This window comes from Mustela lutreola, chromosome 11 (assembly GCF_030435805.1).
Source record: "Mustela lutreola isolate mMusLut2 chromosome 11, mMusLut2.pri, whole genome shotgun sequence".
Lineage (NCBI taxonomy): Eukaryota > Metazoa > Chordata > Mammalia > Carnivora > Mustelidae > Mustela > Mustela lutreola.
In genome coordinates, this window is record NC_081300.1 from 61,041,639 (window position 1) to 61,068,459 (window position 26,821).

The 26,821-nt window shown below is 39.2% G+C and overlaps 1 protein-coding gene across 2 annotated transcripts in view; it reads left to right on the forward strand.

Annotated features, from left to right (window-relative positions):
• The first annotated feature begins 1,913 nt into the window (after positions 1-1,913).
• The window catches only part of SEH1L (SEH1 like nucleoporin), a 29,085-nt gene continuing 4,177 nt past the window's right edge, over positions 1,914-26,821 (forward strand). The window contains exons 1-7 of one of the 2 annotated variants that reach the window (XM_059139471.1): positions 1,914-2,166; positions 7,014-7,064; positions 9,843-9,989; positions 16,214-16,425; positions 20,172-20,270; positions 24,852-24,992; positions 25,958-26,115. In XM_059139471.1, coding sequence (XP_058995454.1) covers positions 2,056-2,166; positions 7,014-7,064; positions 9,843-9,989; positions 16,214-16,425; positions 20,172-20,270; positions 24,852-24,992; positions 25,958-26,115 — 919 coding nt within the window. In that variant the 5' untranslated portion in view covers positions 1,914-2,055. The remainder of the gene's footprint in view (positions 2,167-7,013; positions 7,065-9,842; positions 9,990-16,213; positions 16,426-20,171; positions 20,271-24,851; positions 24,993-25,957; positions 26,116-26,821) is intronic. The other variant, XM_059139472.1, reaches the window with a different exon arrangement.

A 26,821-nucleotide genomic window follows, 5' to 3' on the forward strand; every position in this document is an offset into this window, starting at 1 on the left:
GCAGGCTCCATGCTCAGAGTAGAGCCCAACATGGAGCTCAAACTCACAACCCTGAGATCATGATCTGAGCCAAAATCAAGAGTAGGATGCTTTACTGACTGAACCACCCAGGTGCCCCCAAATCTTATTATTTTTATTTTATTTTATTTTATATTTTTTAAGGATTTTATTTATTTATTTGTCAGAGAGAGAGAGAGAGCAAGCGAGCACGGGCAGGCAGAGGCAGAGAGAGAAGCAGGCTCCCTGCCGAGCAAGGAGCCAGATGTGGGACTCGATCCCAGGACGCTGGGATCATGACCTGAGCTGAAGGCAGCTGCTTAACCAACTGAGCCACCCAGGCGTCCCTATTTTTAGTTTAAAAAAAAAAAAAAAGGGCAAGCAAAAAAAAAAAAAAAAAATCCAGAAAGGCTAAGTCATTTCTCCACCTCCCTCTGCAGGTTTCTCTGCAATCCATTGAAGGACACCTGGGACTAATTATTTTGAAAACTTTCTAGCCTGCTAATCTCATTATGCCCCACATTCTTGTCATTTCTCATTCCTGGCCATAATCCAAAATATAAACCCTTTCTGCGGGCTTATTTTTGAGATTTTTTTCCCACTATTTTCATTCTCCAAATATTCCACCATTTCCCATCCTCATTTTACCATAAGCCCTCTAGAATCCCTGATAAACAAAACACCCTAAATCGCTACACTCTCTGCAGAATAGAGGCATGCTCCTCTTTTCGAAAGTTCATGTTACAGCACTTCGCTTTCATGCAAGACCTACATCAGTACCTGTTTTTGTTAACAACAAAAAAATCTAAAGGGGATTTTTTACTTTTGCAGAAAGATCCAGTGTTTGTTTTGCAGCTAGCTGTCATGGAAGCGGCAGTAACCGTGAGCCATCAGCGGGGATGCAGAGCTTCTTCCCTGGGAGCTAAACAGCATCTGAACGTCAGACTGCCAAAGCTTTGAACTGTGTGTGTGAACATCTGTTCCTTATGTTGATTTATTTTTGTGCATCCATTAACAAGATGTGACCCTAAGGTGCTATCAGAAAAGCCCCAAAGTATTTATTTTTGGGGTCCGAAACTGCTTAAGAAATTTTCATGTAAACTTACGGTAATTGATTCTTCCTTTCTGCCATCTCATCTTAGTAAAGGTTTTATAGGAATGCTCTACTTTCAGATAGGCCAAGAGAAATCCGTATTCCTCCACTTCCGGGCTTTGACAAAATCATTGATTTGAGGGCTCTTTTCCAGGGATCTCTTCCCAGGGTTTTTTTGTTTTGCTTGTTTGACTTATTTCTTTTTTGAGAACTCTGGCTCCAGACATCTCAGTCTTCCAGTTCGTTTTGGATACTGCTATTTTTTTAGGTGACTTGAGTTTCTTCATAAAGAACTTTTGAAACTTCTAGTCTCCCATTGCCCATATCTTGGTTCTTGACACCAAACGCCTGCTCTGTGTAAACTTTAAACCATTTTGGTGACTTTGGATCCTTACCTTTTCTCTTTTTCACACCAGCTCTTCAACCTCCCAAATCCCTCGGTTTTTCCCTCTCAACTCCATCCCTCCTGCCTTTACGTTTCGGCTGAGTCTGGACTCCTCAGACATATTTCCACCCTTCCTTGCCCTTTAATTGTCCCGGAAAAGCGCCCCTCCGTCTTCACTTGCTCTGAGCCAGTGTCTGGGTTGGGGCTTAGACACTAACCAATACTGACTCAAATCCCACGGCTGTGGATGTTTTTTTCTAACTTTCTCACTTTTCCCAATAATCATACTTTAACAACTAATTCTTTTAAACTTTATTACAGCACAGCAAAGCTCGGTCTCCTACGGCCTTACCGCCGTGGGACTTTTTTTCAGGCCGCGCAGGCGCAGTCGCCCTCCCCGCGGCCTCTCGGGGCATGACGGGTAAAGGGGCGGGATGCACGGCTCCGGGGCGCGCGGGCCACGCGCCGTGCGCACCCTGTCGGCGGCGGGGTCCCGGTGGGCTGCAGTCTCCGCGCCGCCGCGGCCGCCCTCTTTGGTGGTGGGAGGGGCAGATCGAGGAGGCGCGGCCTGACGGAAGCCATGTTTGTGGCGCGCCACATCCCGGCGGACCATAAAGATCTCATCCACGATGTCTCTTTCGACTTCCACGGGCGACGGATGGCTACCTGCTCCAGCGACCAGAGCGTCAAGGTGTGCGCGGAGCCTTGGGGTGGGACCGGGCCCAGAAAGGGGGGAAGTGAGAACGTGCACGACTCCCTATTAGATCGGAGCGAGCCGCGCTTGGAAAGAGGACTACCCGCCGATTTTGAGGCGTGCCGCTGGGCACGAGGTTTGGAGCCCAGGGCGGGCGGGCAGCGGGTTTGCTCCGCCAGCCTTGCCTCAGCATTGTGGGTCATAGCCGCCCCCTTCTCGGGGTGGGAGGTAGCGCGCTGCTTTGCGCCTGCGCGGACTGGGAGGGCGGGCGTCGTAGCCACGTGCGCGCTCCTGCCACTGGGAGCCTTGGGAGCGCGCGTGTTCCCGCCCGCGCAGGCTTGAGTCCTTGTAGGCAAGAGCCGAGAGAACCCCAGCCTTGTCTGCGTGAGGGGCTTTTCAGACCGCGCGGGTTTGGGGGTGGTTGTGCTGTTACCACACTGGTTCAGCCAGAGGACCTGGCCTTGCGACTTGTCATGCAGTCCGTTTGCAGTGTTGTCTCAAGTGCTGTGTGCCTTTTCCCCGTGGAAGAAACCTAAATCCATGTTTGTTTCTTAGAGTTGGTGTAAATGTACACGGCTCTGACAAGCAGGAATTCTGGGATAAGAGGATGGTATTTGGGATTTAGGAGCTGTAGAGATTATTATACAGTAAATGATAGTAGTTTTGAAGTTGAAAGCTGGAGTGTGGATTGTTTGTATTCTCGGCGACTCCAGAATAACTGAAAATCTGAAGGACGTTTTTACTAGTTTTCACGGACAGGTTTGATACCAGCGATCCCTCAAAGATAGTTATTAATAACAACCTGCTTTGGGGCGCCTGGGTGGCTCAGTTGGTTGAGCGTGGGATTTTTTTTTTTAAATTTATTTATTTGACAGAGAGAGATCACAAGTAGGCAGAGAGGCAGACAGAGGGAGAGAGGAGGAAGCAGGCTCCCTGCAGAGCAGAGAGCCCGATGTCGGGACTCGATCCCAGGACCCTGGATCATGACCTGAGCTTAACCCGCTGAGCCACCCAGGTGCCCCTGAGCGTGGGATTCTTGATCTCAGCTGAGGTCCTGATCTCAGAGTCGGCAGATGACCTGCATGGGGCTCTGAGCCCCGCGAGGGTCTGGTTCTCTCCTCCCATTACCGCCTCCCCTGTCCGCAGAAACACGCTCTAAAATACATACATACATACATATATTCCCTTTTGAAAAATCGTATCGTCAAATCCATGGAATAACTATAGCATTGTAATTCCTAAAAGGTTTTAAGTCACCTGAATTTTTTTTTTTATTGTGTTAAACTAACCATCTCCAAGTGTATTTTATAGTTAACTGGCATAAAGCACAACATTGCCATTGTTGTGCAGCCATCACCACTATTCATCTCTGACACTTTCTTTTCATCCTAAACTAAAATTCTACTCTGTAACTTCTTCCCCACTGCCCCCAGCTCTTCTTTGGTCACTTCCAATCCTTTCTGTATAAATTTGACTATGCTGGGTATCTCATATAAATGTAACCATACAAGTTACCATGATGTTTTCAAGGTTCATCCATATTTAGAGCATGTACAGAATTTCATTAAGATTGAATAATAATGGGATGGCTGGGTGGCTTAGTAGGTTGAGGGTCTGCCCCTTGGGCTCAGATCATTATCCCTGGTCCTGGGGCAGGACTGAATTTCCAGGTTGGCTCCTTACTCAGCTGGGGAGCCTGCTCTTTTATCTGCTTGCCACTCCTGCTGCTTGTGCCAGCACACTCGGTCTCTGACAAATAAATAAAATCTTAAAAAAAAAAAAAAAAAAAAAAAGATTGATGGGGTGCCTGGGTGGCTCAGTTGTTAGGTGTCTGCCTTCGACTCAGGTCATGATTGTAGCTTTCTGGGATCAACACCACATGGGGCTCCCTGCTCACTGCTTCTCCCTCTCCAGCTCCCCCCTGCTTTCTGTCTGTCAAATAAATAAATAAAATCTTTAAAAAAAAATTGAATGTTCTGTTGTATATGTACACATTTTGTTTATCCATTCATCTATCCACTTGTCGAATATTGCATTGTTGTCTCTTAACCGAATATGCCATGCATTTTTTCCTTATCCACTTATTATTGAATCTTAATTAATCTTTCAATTTTGTAGGTTTTGTCTGTCAGTAGTGGTATTGCAGTTAAAATGTTCATTACTTTAGCATTTCTTGTGTTTTGAATGATTTTCTTAACCTCATTCAAGTATGAATATTTTAAAAGCTTTTGTGAATAATTGGCAGATTGCCTTTTCCAAGGTTCTGCAATATATTTTATACTGCCAGAGTGTTGATTTGATGGGATCATTATCCATGTCAGGCATTATTAACATTTTTTCTTTTATTTATTTAAATTGTGTCAAAATACACATAACATAAAATTTACCATTGTAACCATGTTTAAGTGTATGGTTTAGTAGTATTAAGTACATTCATATTTTTGTGCAACTATCACCATCATCTATCCACAGAACCTTTTCATTTTGCAAAACTGAAACTCTGTACCCATTCTCCGTATCATCACCCCCAGCAATCCCCATTCTACTTTCTATGAATTTGACTACTCTAGGTACTTCATATAAGTGGAATCATACAATATTTGTCTGTTTTGTGACTAGCTTATTTCACTTAGCATAGGGTCTTTGAAGTTTGCACCTGTTGGAACCTGTGTTAGAATTTTCTTCCTCAGGGTGCCTGAGTGGCTCAGTGGGTTAAGCCTCTGCCTTCGGCTCAGGTCATGATCTCTCGGGGTCCTGGGATCGAGCCCCACATTGGGCTCTCTGCTCAATGGGGAGCCTGCTTCCCCCTCTCTCTCTGCCTGTCTCTCTGACTAGTTGTGAACTCTGTCTCTCTCTCTCTCTGTCTCTCTCTCTGCACCAGATAAATAAATAAAATCTTAAAAAAATTTTTTCTTCCTCTTTAAGGTTGAATATGTATTGTAAATATTTCTTTCTTTTTAAGGCTGAATGATAGGCAAAATGTAGTTCTTCAAAATTTCTTCCTGCTTCCTTTCCTTTTAAGGCTGAATGTGTCTTATAAATACTGCATTTTGCTTGTCATTTATCTGTCCGTGTACTTGGGTTGCTTATATGATTTGCTATTGTGGATAATTCTGCTATGAATGTGGGTATACAAATACCTCCTTGAGATCCTGCCTTCAGCTCTTTTGGGTGTATGTACCCAGAAGTGGAATTGCTGGATCATGTGGTAGTTCTATTTTTCGTTTTTTGAGGAATTTATCATTTTTTTAAAAAGATTTTATTTATTTGACAGAGAGGGAGAGCACGCTCACACACAGGTAGGCTGAGTGGCAGGGAGAGGGAGAAGCAGGCTCCCCACTGAGCAGAGAGCCCCATGTGGATTCCAGAGAGGACCCTGAGATCATGACCTGAGCCCAAGGCAGCTGCTTAAATGACTAAGCCACTCAGGCGCCCCATCACTACATTTTTTAGGAGCTTAAAATGTTGTCTCATTATTGTAATCTATATTTGTATATTTTTATTTTTTAAAAGATTTTCTTTATTTATTTGAGAGAGAGTGAGAGAGAGAGAGCACGAGTTGGGTGAAGGGCAGAGGGAGAAGCACACTCTCTGTTGAGCAGAGAGCCCAACATGGGGCTCCATTCCAGGACTCCGGGATCATGACCTGAGCCGAAGGCAGACACTTAACCAACTGAGCCAACCAGCAGCCCCTGTCATCTATATTTTTTCTTGATAGTAAGAGCCAGTGTTTTGCTTTTGTTTGTTTCATATACAGTTGGTCTTCACTATTAGCAAATTCCGTATTTGTGAATTTACCTACTCTGTACAATTTATTTGTAATCCCATAACCAGTACTCACAGTTTCTTACTGACCTGAGGACAGAGTAGCAAAAAATTGGAGTTGCCTGATGTGCATGTTTCCTGCTGAGGTTAAACAGGGTGATACTGCCTTCTTATTTGGACTGTCATTCTGTAAACAAGTGTCCTTTTCCTTGTCTATTTTTTGCTGCATTTTTCACATTTTTATTTTTTGCTGTTTGTTGGTGGTTTCACTGTTTAAAATTGTCCCCAGGTGTCATGCTGAAGTGCTGACTAGTGTGCCTAGGTACAAGAAGGCTGTGATTGCCCTACAAAGAAAATGTGCTAGGAAAGCTTCATTCAGACATGAGTTGCTTTTTTTTTTTTTTTTTTTTAAGATTTTATTTATTTATTTGACAGACAGAGATCACAGGTAGGCAGAGAGGCAGGCAGAGAGAGGAAGGGAAGCAGGCTCCCTGCTGAGCAGAGAGCTGGATGCGGGGCTCAATCCCAGGACCCTGGGATAATGACCAGAGCCGAAGGCAGAGGCTTTAACCCATGGAGCCACCCAGGTGCCCCAGACATGAGTTGCTATTAGCTGTGCTTTCAGTGTTATTGAATCAATGATACACACTAAAAAGGTGTCTTTAACAGGTACAAACAGAAAACAAGGTTATGTATTGATTGGTTGACAAATATTTTGTGACCACAAGCTCCTGTGAATCTTAACCTTGTATTTTCCCTGGGAGCAAGTGGTTCAGAATTTGCTGATGCAGTGTTCCCAGCAACATTGTAGAAAATAACTAGTACAATGACAAGACTGGACTGCAACTGCAATTGTCTTTGTTACCTGTGAGAGCACAGATTCCTTGACCCCTCAGTGCTCAGCCTGGTGCCTGGCACTCCTCAGGTTCTCAATTAGTTTGTGATTGAATGTTTACTTATTGGTTGTTGTTATTTTGTGAATTTATGCTCACTTCTTTTGCCCTAATGCTGATCCAGTGTTTTTCATGTTTGTAGGACTGTGTAGGAATAAAATAAGTCTTTTTTTTTTTTTTTTACAGGTCTGGGATAAAAGTGAAAGTGGGGATTGGCATTGTACTGCTAGCTGGAAGGTTAGTATTTTTACAGTGCCTTTTAAAAAAATTTAGATGTTTACTATTTATTTGGTATCATCAGTGACTTACTATTCATCTTCGAGAAAATTGTAAAATGTATAATTCTTAAAGTATTTTATGTTTTTAACTATTAAAGTAACAGAAATATATTTTAGAAATTTTGAAAGTAGGAAAATGTACAATTTTATAGGATTCTAATAAAACTATTTTTAGTATTTCAGTATTTATTTTACTTACTTTTTTATTTATTATAGTATTTATTTATTTACTTTTTCCTTTGCATATACATATATATATATATTTTTAAGGAGACTCCTCGTCCAGTGTGGAGCCCAGCACAGGGCTTGAACTCATGATGCTGAGATCAAGACCTGAGCTGAGATCAGGAGTCGGACACTTAACCAACTGAGCTACCCAGGCGCCCCTGCATATTTTTAATAGTTGTGATATTTTGTACAAGTTCTATTTCTTTTTTTAGAAACGGCTTTACTCAGAATTTTACATACCATTAGAGTCATCAATTTTATTTCATTTATTTACTTTTTTAAGCCTTTTTTTTTTTTTTTTAAAGATTTTATTTATTTATTTGACAGAGAGAGACACAGTGAGAGTAAACATAAGCTTGGGGAGTGGGGGAGGGAGAAGCAGGCTTCCCTCTGAGCAGGGAGCCTGATGCCAGGCTTGATCCCAGGATTCTGGGATCATGACCTGAGCCGAGGGCAGGCGCTTAACTGACTGAGCCACCCAGGTGCCCCTAGAGTCATCAATTTTAAATGAAATAGTTCAACAAATGTTAGTAAATTTATACACTTGTGCATCTGTCATCACAGTCTAGTTTTTATAACGATTTTTTAAAAAATTTATTTGACAGATAGTGAGAGAGGTCACAACTAGGCAGAGGCAGGCAGAGCGGGAGGGGTAAGCAGGCTTCCTGTTGAGCAGAGACCTCGATGCAGGGGTCGATCCCAGGACCCTGAGATCATGACCTGAGCCGAAGGCAGAGGCTTAACCCACTGAGCCACCCAGGCACCCCCAAAAGACTGTGGGAGTACAGAACACTGTCATCAACCCTGAAATTTCCCTTCTGCCTTTTTGGGACCAATCCCCATTCCCCACCAAAGCCCTAGGCAACCACTGACCTATTTTCTGTCTTTGTAGTTTTACTTTTTCTAGACATTTCATATAAGTGGAATTCTAAAATACTTAATTCTTAATGTCTTCTTTCCCTTTTCCTTGTGGTTCATTTATGTTGTGGCATCTAGTAGTAGTTTGATCTTTTATAAACAATTTGATGGCATTTGTTACATTCACAATGTTGGTATAACTATTACCTCTATCCAGTTCTGGAACTATATATCACTCCAAAATGGAACCCTTATTTCTTGCTTTTTAGTTTAACTTAGTTCATAAATACTTAAGTAGGTTTTTAAATCCTCTTAAAAAACAACAGTAAAATGTAAATATATCATGTTTTGTTCAACTGATGATAGTTAATATAGTTGTTTTCTTTTTATTTTGATGACTATGACTATCTCTGTAATCTTTATTTCTTAGTTAGGATGTACTTTACTGGAAATCTAATATTTAACAAAATCTCACTGCTCTAGTGCATTTTTTTACCTGATAGCCTGTATAAATAAGAATTTAAAATGAAACAAAAAGACTGAACAAAACAAAGGATAAAAAATAAGAGTGCAAAATGTACTTTGGGATGACATATTTACCATGTAGAAGTTATACAGTTATGAAAGTTACCTGAGATTGTTGAGTGTGAAAGTGTTAGATATACAGAAGTGTAAAACAAACTTTAGAAACATTATATGTGTCCTGAAGCTCGTTGTCATACTGTGTCTTTACTGGAAAGCACAAATGAAATTCTGTGGATGTGAAATGCTTTAAGACCTATCTGTTTGCTTTTTTTTAAAATTGGTCAACATGAAGAATTGAAGAATAGTAATTTGCCATTTTTCAAATATTAAAGGTAATGCTACTGAGCTTTAGATTGTTTTCTCAGAATACAAGGATTTGTCTTCTCTAAATTTGATCGCTCATTGCTGCTTTTCCTGGAATAGTCCACTGTCTAGCCAGGTTTTGGAATTGTTTTATTACTACAGTTTCTATGTACTGGTAGGTTTTTGAAGCTAATAATTTTTATTAGTCTTATTTATTTTATTAGGTGGCTGTTTCCTGTAGAGGGAATTTGCAAGTAAAAAAAGTGGTGGACTAGTAGATTTTTTATTTTTAAACCCTGGTTAGGCTAAACTCTGAAGCAAGTCTCTGTTAGCACTGGAAGAGGTCAACTTTATCCAGCTGGATTTTTACTTATTAGTAAAATGTTAGAAGGACTTGACTCCATAACAGCTACAATCCTAAGTAGAGAATATCTTCTAAAAGTTAAAAATTTGTAGGACTTAACTTTTTATTTAAATGTGAAATTAGGGGCGCCTGGGTGTCTCAGTCGTTAAGCGTCCACCTTTGGCTCAGATCATGATCCCAGAGTCCTGGGATCGAGCCTGGCATTGGCCTCTCTGCTCAGCAGGAAGCCTGCCCCTCCCTCTCCCACTCCCCCTGCTGTGTTCTCTCTTGCTATGTTTCTCTCTGTCAAATAATAAATTAAAAAAAAATCTCAAAAAAAAAAAAGTAAGAAATTAAATAGTTTTCTGCTCTTATTAAAGTAAACACATCTGTGGTGTATTTCCTCAAGTAAAATTTTGTATGTATGAAACATGAGTAAAGTCAGCTTTTTGTTTTTTTGTTTTTTTAATAATTCCTCAGACACATAGTGGATCTGTGTGGCGTGTGACATGGGCCCATCCCGAATTTGGACAGGTTTTGGCTTCTTGTTCTTTTGACCGAACAGCTGCTGTGTGGGAAGAAATAGTTGGAGAATCAAATGATAAACTTCGAGGACAGAGTCATTGGGTGAGACATTTGTTGGTTTTCAGGGGTTGGGAGGGTAGAATGGGGAGAAGGGTACATGAACGTCCAGGAGCATCAGTCTTTCCAAGAACACTTCAGGCACTTGATAAGATGTTCCCACTCCTCACTATATTTACTAGTTCCATTTTTTTCCTCTTCCATGTTTTTCTCCTACTTGTTTATTTAATTTTGTCTTGGGCCTGAAGTGGTACTGAGGAACACTAGTGGCATTGTTTAATTATAACTTTCATCATGGATCTGTGGTATTTCCTTTGTCATACAGTGAGTGCCCTCTAAAAATCCATTAAAAAATTGTTTTTTCTCTTTTGTGGTTACCTTTGCCGCTTACAAAATACATTCTTATCTGTATCTGCTATTTGCTCTAGCTCTTCCCTGATTGGATGTTCAAATTTCAACAAGAGTATAGTGTCTGTATTGGCCAAACTCCAGAATTGAACTAGATTACCTTTAAGACCCATTCCAATGTTCTTTTTCCTCCCTCTTTATTTTTTGTAATAGATAATCAGGTACAAGGTATAAAATGTGAAAGGTAAAAATGAGTGTAAACAGTGACAACTTCCTTCTCTTTGGCCACACATTTTATTTCCTAGAGGCAACCACCATTATGAGATTTTTCTATATTCTAGATATATTCTGTGCCTTTTTAAGGATATTAATATAGTGTTTTCTTCTCTGTTCCTAATAGTCCTCTTCACCATCCAACGCTAATGTTTATGTGTTGTCAGTACTGCTCTTTTTTTTCTGCTGCATTTTATAAATTGTGGTTTATACGTATTTAACATGTTAACTATAAATGTACAATTCAGTAGCATTAATTACATTTACAGTGCTTTGTATACATAACCAATATCTATAGCAAAGCGTTGTCATTCCCAGCATAAGCTTTTTATCATTAAATAGTACCTCCTCCTTCCATTCTTCCTACCCTTGGTAACCTCTGTTCTACTTTCTGTCAATTCAGCTGCTGTGGCTACCTGATACAGTGTTTGTCCTCTGTCTGGCTTATTTCACTGAGCAGAATGTTTTCAGGTCCATCCATGTTGTCACATTGATCAGTTTCACTCCTGTTATGGCTGAATAATGTTCTGTTGTATGTATACCCCACTTTTTGTTTATCCATTTATCTGTAGATAGACTGTTGGGTTCTTCCTTCCTTCTAGCTATTGTACATAATGCTGTAACTGAACTCAAGGGATTTGCCGTTTGGGGTACATCAAATTGAACACAACCCTAGAAAGTGTTGAAAGCAAAACACATTTTATTATTTGTTACAAGTAAGGAGACAAGGAGATAGTTTCCAAAGCACTTGTGAGTGGGGTTAGTAAAGGAAGCTTTTATTCAGTGTATAGGGGGCAGGGACAGGGAGCTTGCATAAATACTTCAGTTCAGTTGCACATGCTTAGCATATCAGCATGCTTGTTAAAAAAACACGTGTGTTCAAAAAGTGGTGGAAAACTCTACCCGTAGAAGATCTTAATAAAAGGAGCTAAAGGTCAAGCGCTTCTGTGCTTGTCCTCAGCTCTAGTACAGCTCAGAGTGGCTCACCTAAGGGGTTATGAGGTGAAACACCTAGTCGGGGGTCTCCTTGGCTGGGACTTTTGGTTCTCTAAAACAAAACATATTCTTCCCTGCTTTTATCCCTTCCCCCTTCCCCTTTGCTGATAGCTTTCAGCCTTTTTTTTTCTTCCTTTGAGCCTTCTTATTTGAGTAGGTTCCCCATTGCATCCTAGCTAACTAACATTGCTACTGTGAACGGATCGTGGGTTCAGTTCTTTTGGGTATGTACTTAGGAGTAGAATTGCTGGCTCATATGGTAGTTCTGTGTTTAACTTCTGAGAAACTGCTAAATTGTTTTCTCCAATAGCTATACCATTTTACATTTCCACCAGCAATGCATGAGTGTTCCAGTTTCTCCATGTCCTCACCAATGTTTGCGGTTTTTGTTCTTCTATTGCAGCTGTCTTAGTAGGTGTGAAATGGTATCTCTTTATGGAGGTCTTCTTCTTCTTCTTTTTTGCATTTCCCTAATGGTTTGTGATGTTGAACATCTTTTTATGTGCTAATTGGCCATTTGTGTATGTTTTGTAATGTTTTGATTTATAAGAAATATATTTTTCTTATGTGTTTGGTCTTCCTCATACAGTTCCTGACTTACAGCTCCAGGAGTTGTTGATATTTTCTAAATGTTGAAAGTGATGAATGCATCTTTTGCTATATTAATGGGGTGACTTTGGGGGCTGGTGGCCAGTAGGGCCAACCATGTGATTAGAGGGGTGAAACTTCAGTCCCCCCACCGACCTCTGGGGAGGGGAGAGGTGTTGGATGTTGAATTAATCACCAATGGCCAGTGCATTAATCTGTCATGCCTATGTAATGAAGTCTCAATAAAAACCCCAAAGAACGTGGGTTCAGAAAGTTTTTGGGTTGGTGAACAGGTGGAGATGTTGGGAGAGTTGTAGGCCAGAAGAAGACATAGAAGCTTCTCATGCTTTAACCCTTACTTTACAATTTACATCTCTTCATCTGGCTGCTTCTGAGTTATATCCTTTTATAATAAATGGTATCTTTTAAACAGATTGCCTGTCTGCGTTTTGATAACTGTTCATGTTTCTGAAGTGTGGGAAGTCCTACAGGATTGATAATTTGTGGAATCTGATGCTATTTCTGGGTAGATAGTGTCAGTATAGATTTGAATTCAGACAGCCTGTTGCTATGTCAGAATTAGTTGTTGGGGTTATCTCCTCTCCAACAGTCCCTGAATTGGCATTGGTACCAGAGTCCTTTACTTTTTTAGGGAGATATCTATTCAAGTCCTTTGCCCATTTTTTAAATTGGGTTGTTTGTTTTTTGTTGTTGAGTTGTATGTAGTTCTTTATATTCTGGCTATTAGTACCTTCTCAGGTATGATTTGCAAATATTTTCTCCTGTTCTGTGAGTTGCCTTTTCTCTCTCTTGACAGTGTCCTTTCATGCACACAATTAAAAAATTTTCAGGAAGTCCAATTTATTTTTTTCTTGTTTCCTGTGTTTTTGGTGTCATATTCAAGAAACCATGGCAAATCCAATGTCAAAAAGGCTTTCTCCAAAGTTTTATATTAAGAGTATTAAATTGTAGGTTTTTTAAAAAGGTTTTATTTGTCAGAGATGAGTGAGAGTACACGCACGGGGAGCAGCAGGCAGTAGGAGAAGCAAGCTCCCTGCTGAGCAAGGAGTGTGATTCAGGACCCTGGGATCATAACCTGAGCTGTGGGAAGACACTTAACTGAGCCACCCAGGCATCCCTAAAATTTTAGCTCTTACATTTAGGTCTTTTTTTTTCTTTCCATTTTTATTTAAGTTTTGTATATGGTGTAAAGTAAATGTACAATTTTTTTTTTTTTTTAAAGTAATCTCTACCCTCAGTGCACAAATTCATGACCCTGAGATCAAGAGTCACATGCTTTACCAACTGAGCCAGCCAGGTGCTTCCAACTTTATTCTTTTGTGTGTTAATATCCAGTTTTCCCAGTATCTTTTTTTTTTTTTAAGATTTAAAAATATATTTTTTTTTTAATTTATTTGACAGACGGAGATCACAAGTAGGCAGAGAGGCAGGCAAAGAGAAGAAGGGGGAAGCAGGCTCCCTGCTAAGCAGAGAGCCCAATGTGGGGCTCGATGTGGGGCTCGATCCCAGGACCCTGGGATCATGACCTGAGCCGAAGGCAGAGGCTTTAACCCCCTGAGCCACCCAGGTGCCCACCGCCCCAGTATCTTTTTTTAAGTTATTAAATGTATTATTTGTTTCAGGGGTACAGGTCTATAATTCATCACAATACACAATACACAGTGCTCACCATAACACATACCCTCCCCCAGTATCTTTTATTGGAATGACTGCTCTTTGTAGAGGCTGCTTTTAGACAATAGGCTTGAACAGTGGAATGTAAAGCAAGGCTAAATACAAACAGGCCCATAAGGGCCACCCACCTCAAAATATCCATAGGCCCTAACTAACTAATGGGCTACTTACAACCTGGCACAGTTACCAAAAAAGGGAAAATTCCAGAAGTCCCCATACCTCCTTGTCTTCCTCTTTTAAATACAGTCCCCATCCACTGCCTCCTAGCAGACAGTCTCTATGCTGTCTATGCTCCCTTGCGGTGCATTGGATAAATTCCTATACCTGCCTCCTTTGTTCTGCGTCTGGTGGATCCTTTCACTGCCTGTTTTTCAGGCTTCTCCACATTTGGGGGCCACCATCAGATAGGGAGAGATGCTTTCCCCTTTGAATGGTCTTGGTGTCCTCATTGAAAATCAGTCGACTGTACCTCAGAGTCCACAGTCTCTCATGGTTCATCTCCTGGGCTTTGGAGGGGAGAGGTGTGGCGGGGTTGGGTGAGCCTGGTGGTGGGTGTTGTGGAGTGCCAGTATTGCATGGAGCACTGGGTGTGGTGCATAAACAATGAAAAGAAATTAAAAAAAAAAAGAGAGAAATAATGAAAAAAAAAATCAATTGACTATGTATAGAAAGAAGGTTTATTTTTGGATTGTATTTTGTTCCATTGGCCTATGTGTCTCTCCTTAATGCCAATATCATATTCTTCTGATTACTCCAGGTTTGTAGCTTGCATGCTATTCACAGTTTTATAATTTTTTTTTTTTTTTTTAAGATTGATTGATTGAAATAACCTCTACACCCAGCGTGGGGATCTAACTCACAACTCTGAGAAGTGGAGTCATCAGCCACATGCCCTTAAAATTTTTTTTTTTTAATGTTGGGAGGGGTTGGTTTAATTGCCTTTTCCCTAGGGAAAAGGCAAACAACTGCTTGAGGGGAGGAGAGAAGGGAAATGTATAAAATTGGAGGGAGTTTTCTAACAGTCAGGAATGGGTTAATTAGAATGATAGGTTGGGTTGAGGAGTGGTGGCATAGAAAGGATTTTTGTTTGAACTTAGAGGTAAAGGTTTCCCCCTTTATATGAATGTAGAGCATTCTTAGGAAAACCTTCGTAAGCTGAAACGGCCATAAAGTAGAGAATCAGTTAGCACTAACTTATATGGAAGAATTTTTTAGTGTTCCTGAGCTAAAAAATAACCTCTTTTAGGCTTTTCTGATGCCTTAAGACACACTTTGCTAATGTTAGCACAACATAAATCAAGATAAAGCACAGATGCTTACAGACACAGTTCAAAGCTCTTGAGGCTTGATGCTGAGATGCTGTGTAGGTCTCAGGGAAGGAGCTGGGTGGTGCCATTCTTATACATGAGGGTGCTTGCTGCCTCTAAAGACTTGTAAAACAAATGACAATTCTATTTTCTCTTGTCGCAAAAGCTGGGATCCTCTTCAGATTTCTTTTGGTTAGCAAGAAAGGTACTGAAGTAGGTCTTTGTAAAAGCAAAGTGCTGTAACATAAACCTTAGAAAAGTAGGGGATATCTGTATATTTATTGTATTTAGTTAAATCAGCTGTCATTAATGCATTTAATATTTCAGCAGTTGTATTGGTATTGATTATTCAGTGGTGTTCATAGACAGATGTTTGCAAGGATATAATCTTTGGAGTTTTATGTGCTCTTTTTCTACTATTGAGACTCCTTAAGATGTATTTTAGTAACCATAGACAATAAAGTCCTGATTTCTAAATTTTGTTGATATTTTCAGTCAGAAATCTAGATGCCAGAAAGTAGCTTGAATATGCTCTGTTGGCATTCTCTAATTATCACAATGCCAGCTTTGTACCATTCTCTTGGTCTCTAGTAAACGACTTCTCTTAAAGTGGTTGGTGGTGATCCAAATAGGGCTAACTGGCATTTATGTTTAAAGGAAGAAGTTGCATGCTTTCCATTTTACTGTTAAAGAATCTTAATTCATGTAATTTACTGCTTGCATCATACTGTGCAAAACAAAACTACCTATATTAAAATGCAAACAGTTTGTAGTTTAGTGACTGGTCTCCTTAAGGCAGAGTTTTTGCACTCTTAATAAAGTTAGACTTTCTAAGGCAACTTTTTTTCTCCCTTAAAGGGAATAATTAATTATAGGTCACTAATTTGTTACGGATTGCCAACTGTGTATGTGGTATTTTGCTGTGGAGAAAATTGAGACCCCGGTGGTTTTTAAATAACTTATTCAAGGTTACTTAGTAAAATGGCAGTGGGATTTTAGAACCCATGTTCTTTCTACTCTACCATCCTTCCTTTTTGTATGTAAATAATTTTTTTTTTTCAGGTTAAGAGGACAACTCTAGTGGATAGCAGAACATCTGTTACCGATGTGAAATTTGCTCCTAAACATATGGGCCTTATGTTAGCAACCTGTTCGGCAGATGGTATAGTAAGAATATATGAGGCGCCAGATGTTATGAATCTCAGCCAGTGGTCTCTGCAGCATGAGATTTCATGTAAGCTAAGCTGTAGTTGTATTTCTTGGAATCCTTCAAGGTAAGCTTACACAGAAAACCTGATAATATAATCCTAGTAAAGCAAATTAGTATTTTTAAGCTAAGCATTTGATGGGTTAATTTCCTTAAAATATTTTCTTAGTCATGTTTATTATTTTTAAAAATACATGTTATGTAGAATAAAAATTCTCTTTAATCTGCCCTCACCCTGTTATGTCTCTTGTCCCCTATTTTTATTCCATAGAAGAAGCCAGCCATTGTAAATATTTGGGTGTACAACTTCTGGGCTTTTTCCATGTATATACAAATAAATACTCAATGTGTTTTTAAATACACAAATATAGGCAACATGCACATATACTATCATGTAAAGGTAGACCAGAACACACAGATGTGTATAGACATATATTCTCCTTATTTGAAATTTGCCTTTTTCATTTACAAATATATTGCGGGTATTTCCCAGTGTATTAGTATATATATCTAGTTTTACATTGTTTTTTTAACTGCTATACTATATCATAGTTGCTTTTTTTTAATGATTTTATTTATTTATGAGAGAGAGCATAAGTGGGTGTGAGGGGCAGAGAGAGAGAGAAAGAAGCAGACTCTTGCCGAGCAGGGAGCCTGACATTGGGATTGATCCCAGGATCTTGGAATCATGATCTGACCCAAAGATAGACCCTTAAGCAACTGAGCCACCCAGGTGCTCCTCATAGTTGCTTTCTATTAAGTTATTTTTAAAATAAAAGAATAACGAATTACTTGGTAGAGAAAAAATTTCATGGGCACCTGGTTGGCCCACCCTCCCCCACCATGGTCTTGCTTTCTCTCTCAAATAAGTAAAATCTTTAAAAAGAAAAGAAAAAGAATAATTTCAAATCTAGAAGAGTACAAAATGAAAGGTTAAAAGTTCCCCTACCTGCTAAAAATGCCCTTCATAGTTCTGATTTTAGATTTTAATTCTGCCAGTTGCTATGGTATTTTTTTAAATTTTTAAAAAATTTTTTACAGGATTTTGTTTTCAAGTAATCTCTACACCCAGCATGGGGCTTGAACCCACAGCCCCAAAATCAAGAGTTGCATGCTCTCCCAACTGAGCCAGCCCGGCACCCCAGTTGCTATTATATTTAGTATATTTAGTATATTTATTTACTTATGCCTCAGGTTCTTGCTATGTTAGCTTTAAACAGTACCTATACTCACTATAAGAAAGATGAATTTAGTACATTTACAAAAGCTTTCCATTTCTCAATGTATGACTAGATAGATATCTCCTTTTTTTTTTTTTTTTTTTTGGTTAAGATTTTAAGTAATTTCTACCTCCAGCGTGGAGCCGAACTTACAACCCTGAGGTCAAGAGTTGCATGCTTCACCAATGGAGCCAGCTGGTTTGAGAGATCTTATTTGTGGGAATGTTGATGATGGTTTTTTAGTTATATTGGTAATTATCAGAATTTCAGATAGTGTATCCATTTTCAACTTAGTGATTTACCAATTTTTAGATTAGATATGGACTCACCTCTTTTTTTTTTTTAAACAAATTAGCTTACACCTCTCATTCACCCATTTTCTAATATTTTATTACATTGCTTATAACTGGCAAGGGGATAACTGAGTATTTTACTCCTTGGGGAGATATGGGATTGGTTTCCCATGAGCCTTTGATCACATTTTTGTCAACTAATAAATATTTAACCTTATTTTATGAGTGTTTGTGTTTAAAGATACCTTATTTAGCATATGTTGCTGATTCATTAACATTGAATTCTGCCAACAGCCTTAAAACTCATGCCTTAACAAAGCTTATCTAATACAGTATTTTCTCCATAAGGTATATCATAGTCTTTTTGCTAAGCTTAGAAACACTAGACTGTACTGCAGTACCACTTTTGGGGACCATTTTAAAAAAAGAAATCACCAACCCACCACAAAAATGCAAAAAGCATGGTGGTAAATAGAGTGCAACACTTGTTTTCAGTGTGAGAGCTGAAATAAGAAGGCATAGCCTTACATTGTTTGACCTCAGCATGAAACATGTAGGTCGGATGATTCATTTTTTGCAGAGCCGCTCCAGGCATATTCATGAGTTAACCGTGAAAGCCCCAAGTATTGGATTTTGGGGGTTACAAACAAATTTTAGTAAGCAGGCCAGTTTACAAATAGAGAACCTGCAGATGATAAGGATTGGCTGTATCTACTTTCTCAGAGATCATTTGTATACCTTGGTCTTTATTTTCATGCATCTTGGTTTCATTGTGTGTTAGTCTTTGCTTGTTTTTTTGTAGTTATGAACAAGAGTAGTATTTATAGTTAGGAACCAGTATTGGTATTTTTCTACTGTTAGGTGCTCTGTTTTCTTAGTAGCACACTCTCTTACCTAGTGCTTGGCTGAGTTTCAACTGAGTAGGTAGAGTGTGTTGGCAAAATTCCCTTGTAGGGAGTATAAACCAAGGGAACTGGTGGGCTGGGGTATCCCTGAATTTCAGGAGGACTTGACTTTGGGGATGGAGCACCTTAATTTTTGTTTCTTCTTGTCCCTCTCTCTGCCAGTTTTAGAGTGCTGTAAAGCTCTATTAATAAAGAACTAAACCTTTTTTTTTTTTTTAATTACCACATTCTGTTTTCAACTTTATGAGGTTGGCAGATGACAAGGTCAGAGGTTTAACAAGGGGTCATGTTCATAGGGATATTACTTAATCTGGATGAGGGAGGCAAAGGAAATCAGTATTGAGGTAACTAGGCATAGAAATTAAAAAAAAATTCAACTTAGAGTTCACTTCAGTAGAGGTCATGCTTTTATTATCTTTTGTCTTTTTAACAGACTTTATTTATTTATTTATTTTAAAAAGATTTTATTTATTTATTTGACAGACAGAGATCACAAATAGGCAGAGAGGCAGGCAGAGAGGAGGAAGCAGGCTCCCTGCTGAGCAGAGAGCCCTATGCGGGGCTTGATCCCAGGACCCTGGGATCATGACCTGAGCTGAAGGCCGAGGCTTTAACCACTGAGCCACCCAGGCGCCCCTCTTTTGACTTTTTTAAAAATGAAGTTGACCACAAATGAATCTAAAGAAGAGAATGACATGTGGGGAGCATGCCTTCTTGAGGGTTGATCTTTCTCTGCTTTTCTTCCTTCTGTCAGGGTTTCTTCTTTTTGTACAAAGCACTTAAAATCCTTTTGCCATGAATTGGTCGCCATAGGATTACTTTTCATTTCATAGGTAATGACCAAATCTTTCAGGAAGAAGAATTCTAAGACCTCCCGGCTCTTTTTTTTTTTTTTTTTTTTTTTTTTTTAAGCTCTACTGAATGCTTGAAACCTTTTGGGAGAAGAGCTACTTTTTTAAAAAAAATCATTTATTTAATTAGAGAGAGCACATGAAAGAGATTGTGCATGAGCAGGAGGAGGGACAGAGGGAGAAGGAGAGAGAGAATCTCAAGCAGACTCTGTGATGAGTGCAGAGCCCGACATGGGGTTTGATCTCATGACCCAAGCCAAAAGTCATGAGTCGGTTTCTTACCCTTGAGTTACTAGACGCCCCAAGAATTACTGTCTATTAGCAAAAGGATGGTATTATTTGTCCCCATGTTGAGCATTCTCAAGGACATACCTTTCCAAGGTGTGGCTGTGTCAGATGTATGGCAGGGATCTATCTAGTCATGGTAGTGACATGCTTATTTGTGGGTTGTAGAGCTTCTTGATGCCAGGTTTTTCTAATTCTCTGAATTAGATGTATATTAACTTGATAATTATGTAAAAAAGTTTTTACTTTTCATTTCTAGCTCTCGTGCTCATTCCCCCATGATAGCTGTAGGAAGTGATGACAGTAGTCCAAATGCAATGGCCAAGGTTCAGATTTTCGAGTATAATGAAAATACCAGGTTAGTACTGCTTTGGTTTTAATTAGTGTCCCAAATTGCATTTAATTTTTAAAAATGTTATTTCTTTATCCATTCATTGAATTACGCATGATTCATTACCTATTTACTAATTCCTGTGCTATGCCAATTTCTGTGCTAGGCTCTGATAATATAAAATTAAATGGTATAGAAGAGAAGGTGACTGATTTTCCAGTATGTAGCATCTCGCTGGGAAAACAAACAAAAATATTAAAGTGATGATGAATTTTATAAACTGGGAGAATTGGGGTGTTAAGGGTTTACTATACCTGGTGGGGAGAGGGCCAGGAAGGTTCTCCAGACAGAACTTAAGGGATGAGTAAAAGTTAGCCAAAGAGGGCAAAACATTCCAAATGGAGAAAACTACAAATGATAAGGTACGTGAACAAGAGAGAACCAATATATTTTTATTGTAGTTGAAATGAAATAGGTAAAAAGGAGTGTGGTGAGAAACAAAACTTAGATCTGTGAGACCTAGTGTTCCATGTTTAGATTTTATTTTATGGGAAATGAGAAGCCATTGAAAGATTTTTGAGTTGGGGAATGATGGGCTTGCATTGTAGTTTAACTCTTCCATAGGTATGGAAAGTATTTTTGAGGGCAGAGGTTGAGGTGGGAGATTGTAGTGGCTTTGGGATAGAGTCATGGCAATGGGGATTGAGAGAAGTAGGCAGTTGGAGAATAAATTAAATGGTATGAATAGGATCTGATGACTGGATGTAGAAGGTGAAGAATGGGGGAAGCTTTTGAGATGACTTTCAAGGTTCTGGCTTAATAGTTCAATGGATGCTGTGTAATTTCTTGAAATAAGGGCATCTGGAAATAGGACAGATTTGAGTAGAGTATAGCAGCACATGATGGAAAATTTATGTTGGGTCATGTTGTGATACCTGCAACACCTCTTAGAGCTGTAAAGAGGTGTATTCAGAGTCTTATAGGAAAAGAGAGCACACATCAGTTGTTCAAGTGGGCTTCACATGTGCTAGACAACAGTCTTGAGTCGAGGAACCAGATATTGGGCAGGACCAGAAGCAGAAAAGAACTAGAGTTTTCCCCTTATCTGTAGGGGATATGTTCCAAGACCACCCAGTGGCTCCCTGAAACCTGAAATAGTATGAAATTGTATATACTCTGTTTTTTTCTATACATATATACCTATGATAAAGTTTATAAGTTAGGCAGAATATGAGATTAACAATAGTAGCTAGTAGTAACATGTAAGAATTGAAATAATACACTGTAAATAAAAGTTATATGAATGCAGTCTTTCTCAAAATATCTTACTGTGTTGGACTCACACTTCTTCCTGTGATGATGTGAGATGATAATGTGATGAGATAGCAGGAGGGGAATGGTGTAGACCTGTGACATAGCGTTAGGCTACTGCTGACTTTCTGATGATATATCAGGAGATCATCTTCTGGATGGCAGTTTGATCGTGGGTAACAAACTGTGAGAAGCAAGACTGGCTAAGGGGGGGACCGCTAATTCCTTTGGGCTTTGCAATTCAGAATGTTTCTAGGGTTTTTGCAGAGTTCTTATACCAGCTCTCTAACTTCCCAGATTATTGATTTCTTCAGAGAGTCTGTGCTTACACAGTGTTGTCCAATAGAACTTGCTGTGCTGATGGAACTGACCCATGCCTGTACCAGCTAACGTACTGGCCACTAGCCACATGGCAGCTGTGGAAGCTCAGAATGTGCTACTACAGCGGCAGAACTGCATTTGTTTATTTTTATAAATTTAAATTTAGATAGGCACATGTGGCTAGTGGCTGCAGTATTGGCCAACATAGTTCCAGATTATAGGAACCTTCCTCTAGAACTTCTGAGGCTTTTGTAACCTTTTAAGCTACTAAAGCTATGAGCAATATTAATAGCACATTTTTTTAAATAAGCATTTCTTAAAAGATTTTATTTGTTTATTCATGAGAGGCAGAGCGAGAAGCAGGCTCCCCACCGAGCAAGGAGCCTGATGTGCTGGGATCATGACCTGAGCCGAATGTAGACACTTAACTGACTGAGCCACCCAGATGCCCTATAAACATTTTTTTCGATTAACATATAATGTATTATTTGCCCCAGTGGTACAGGTCTGTGAATCATCAGCTTACACATTTCATCGCACTCACCATAGCAATATCCATAACTCTATCCCTAACCGCCCACCACCTGCCCTATAAACATTTTAAAAAAAGGTTTGAGAGTGAGAGAGTGTGCACATGCATGACAGGGGAGGAGTAGAGGAAGAGAATCCCAAGCACACTCTCTGCTGAGCATGGAGTCTGATGCAGGGCCCGATCCCATGGCAGAGATCATGACTTAAAACAAAACCAAGAGTTGGATGCTTAACCGACTGAGCCACCCGGGTACCCCTAATAGCATATTTTAAAGAGGCTTCATGAAGAGTTAATATTATTAAAGTAATTTCTTTCAGCCTTAGCTGAACAGAATGAGTTTGGAGGCATAAATCGAAAATTTAAAAGGGGGATCATTTCTAAAACATAGAAGAATGAAAAGTACTTCATAAATAATATTTGAATAAAGGGATAAGAACTTCTAGTTAGTTCTGAAAGAAAATACAGGGCAGATAGAAAATAACCTAAAACTTAAATGAATTCAGTGATACAGATAACCGAATGAATCTCTTAGCTAGCAGAATAAATCTAGATTAGGAGCTGGATTTCCTGCATTATCTCCTATAACAAGGAGCCTGGCAGCAGAGCAGTTCAGATGTCAATTAAGCAGCTCACTTGGTGCAGTGGTCTTGGTACTTTCCTTTTTTTTTTTTTTTGCTGTCATACTTAGCGTGTGGTGACAGCTCCCTCTTAGATCACAAGAGCCTTTCTAGGTTTTCACATGCAAATACAAAGAAGGGCATTTGCTTTCATGTCTCTTTATATTAGGGAGAGAGAATATTTTCTGAAAGCGTCTTAGCAGGCTTTTTCATTGGGTCCTCTGGCCAGAATTGGGTCACTTACCATGCTTTAGATGCAAGGGAGTCAAACAGTAAGTGCCTGGTATTTTCTACATATGACTGGGAAGTGGCATTGGGTAGGTAAAGGTGTCTGTGTGTGAGTGTGTGAGGGATTGACTTAGGAAGTTAGCAGACCTTTAAGTTCACCCATTTTTGGATTTTTTTTGGTCTGGTTCTTTGAAGCAAGAGTTGTTCAAAGGTTCTTATATAGATTGAACATGTTAACATAGAGTGATAGTGGACTGTGTAGCATGAAGTGATGAATACTTAGTTGATATTCCTGTAAGTAATAACACCATTTAGTACACAAGAGACATTTGTCCAATTAACTAGTATTGGATATTGTTATTTCTTTGGTGAGTGAAAATATTAAGAAAGACCTGGTCTTCATAGTGATGTAAGTGCCTACTTTTATATAAGGCATTTTCACATATTTTATGAAATTCAGATTCTAACAGTCATCTTATGAATAGGGTAGGTAGCTTTTATATTAGCACCATTTTATAAATGAAGAAACAGATCAAGGTAAAATGATTTGTCTAAGATCAAACAGAAGTCAGGAGTAGAAGAGTAGAAGCAGCAAGGCTGTGGCTTAGATTACTCAGGGTGAGCAATATAGGGTGAGGAGAGGTTAAGGAAAGAACAATGAGGCATGCCCTGGCTTGGAGACATTTGAGAAAAATGTTGGGGTGAAAAGAAGGCCAAGCATAGAATGTTGGGAACACTAGTATTTCAGAGGAGGAAGGTAAGGTAGGTGCCTCTCTCTGACTCCTCCGTTACACACAGGGTTCTGTGCTTCACTTCTGTCCCTGATATTCAATCGATGACATAGAAAAATGGAATAGGAAAGTCTTAATCTGTTGTTTCCTTCATTGTTTTCTTCTCTGTTTGCAAATAGAGAAATAGAATTGTAGGGTTGAAGTAGACTTTGGTATAGCTTCCTTTATCCCCACTAAAATTCTTGCTGTTATCAGGTTCATTTTTCAATTTATACTCAAGTACTTAAGAATTGAATTACTCTTTTCTTGGAATTAGATACTAATGGCTAATGAATCAGGATCTCATTTAATAATTCAAGTTTTTTAAAATGGTTCTAAGCTAAACTTAGGAAGTCAAAGAAAGAAACCCAGGCGGCTTTATTAGTTTACTGGTGTTGCCGTAACAAATTACTACAAACTAATGGCTTAAAACAGAGATTTATTCTCACAGTTCTGGAGGCCAGAAATCTGAAATCAAGGTGTAGTCAGGGCGTGCTTCCTCCACAGTCCTTCCTCATCTTCAGACTTCTGGTGGCTTTGGGAGGTCCTTGGCATGTGGCTGCGTAAGTTCAGTTTCTCCCTCTGTCTTCAGATGCTGCCTTCTCGGTCTGTTTCTCCTTTTCTGTCTTTTATGCAAATGATCCAGGATGATCTTATCCTGAGATCCTTAATTATATATGCAAAGATCCTTTTTCTAAATTAGGTCACATTTCTGTTTCTGGGGTTAGGCCTTGGCCTTATTGTATACTGCTGTGGTAAACACTGCTTCAATGTGGATTTTTAAAAATTTTCATTTCTGAAATTTTTATCTGAATTGGTTTTTCATTAGGAAATACGCAAAAGCGGAAACCCTCATGACAGTCACAGATCCTGTGCATGACATTGCCTTTGCTCCAAACTTGGGAAGGTCTTTCCATATTCTAGCCATAGCAACCAAAGATGTGAGGATTTTTACATTAAAGCCTGTGAGGTGAGTTTTTGAAGCAATTACTAATTTAAAACTATTCTTAATTTTCTTCCATGGAGAAGAGTGAAGAGGCAACTGTGAACTGAAGAATGGATTCTTTATTGAACATTTTATCTACAAATATATGAGTTTTGGGGTTGGGGAATGGAATAAAGACAGGAGATTTATGTTTTCTTAATTGCGTTTTCTTTAGGCTGATATGATTTGGATCCTCTGAATATAATTGGTACTCTGTAAATGTTTGAACAAATGAGAGGTGGGAGTTTACTTAGGAAAATTAAATTAGCACTGAGACATTCTTGTGAATAATCTGTTCAATCTTTAGTTTTGGAATTGTGAGTTTCAGTTCTTTTCCTTTTTCCTTCCTTTCCCCCTTCTATTCTTTCCTTCCTACAGCTTTCCTTTTAAAATTGTTATGTATTTTATTTCTCAGTTTTGTTTGGGGGAATCCTCTTTTGTTTTTTCTTTTTTCTTTCTTTCTTTCTTTCTTTTTTTTTTTTTTTAAAGAGAGAGAGTGGGTGGTGGGGGGCCCAGAGGAGCAGAGGAAGAGGGAGAGAGATAATCTTAAGCATGCTCCAAGCCCAGCTTAGAGTAGCCATGAGGCTTAATTTTGCAACTCTGAGATAATGACCTGGGCTGAAATCAAGAGTTGGATGCTTAACTGACTGAGCCACCCAGGCACTCCTGTTCCTTTCTTCCATGAAATAATTACTGAATAATTTTTATGTGGTAGGGTCATACTAGGTGCTGGGGAGTCAAATGAAAGCGACATGGCCCAGCTCTCAATGACATAAGGTTGGAGGGGTGTGGGAGGGAAGGTGGTAGTTATGGATATGCACGGTTTTATAATGTAATATGGTAAAAATAATATAGTATGTGAGACCATTTGTATTTTTAAAATTAGAACTCTGTATATGTGTGTATAAAATCTTCAATCAGCATTTTTAGGGAAGTTTTTTTATTAATAGGAAAGAACTTACTTCCTCTGGTGGACCAACAAAATTTGAAATCCATATAGTGGCTCAGTTTGATAATCATAATTCCCAGGTCTGGCGAGTGAGTTGGAATATAACAGGAACAGTGCTAGCATCTTCAGGAGATGATGGCTGTGTGAGATTGTGGAAAGGTAAGATTTTAATGAAGCAATTGTTGCTGTGTTGGTTCGTCAGAATTTTCACTTAGAAATGTAAGTTCAGAAATACTTCGGAAAAATTATCTTTCTACAGTTACTTAAATTGATGTCCTAACATTAAATTGTGTTATTTTGAACCTCCATTCATTTACTTAGTTCATGGCAGTTAGGACTGATTCAATTGTTTTTTAAGTTTCCATGTGGAAAAAAGCAACTTTTAAAACTAAAAGTAATTGTAACAGAATATGCGGTTTAAGATACTATTTGCTATATTATGTGGTATCTCCAAAAAATACCATTTGCTATATATGTAATCTGTGTGACTGCTCTGCAGACTCAGGATAGGACTACAGACATCTCCTATTAAATAATTGCTTTTAGCCAACCAGCCCTTCATAGGATAAAACCCAGTATATACCCCACTTCCTCTCTGCAGCTCTCAGAAGTTGAAGCTTCTGGCCACTGATTCTGAAAGTTTCTTGTGCCATGCTGAGAATTCCGTCTAGTAACTCAATGCTGACTGGTTGCTGCAGCATGGTCTGCACTTTTCCATGGAAGTTTATCCATTGGGCGGAGGTGTCTTTGGTCCTTGTACCACTCTAGTTGGTGGTATCCCACTTTTAGGATCCAAACTTAAGCTTAGTTCATGTACCTTGAGCAGTCACTGTTTCTCAAAATGCAGTTTGACCGAGTCTCCCAT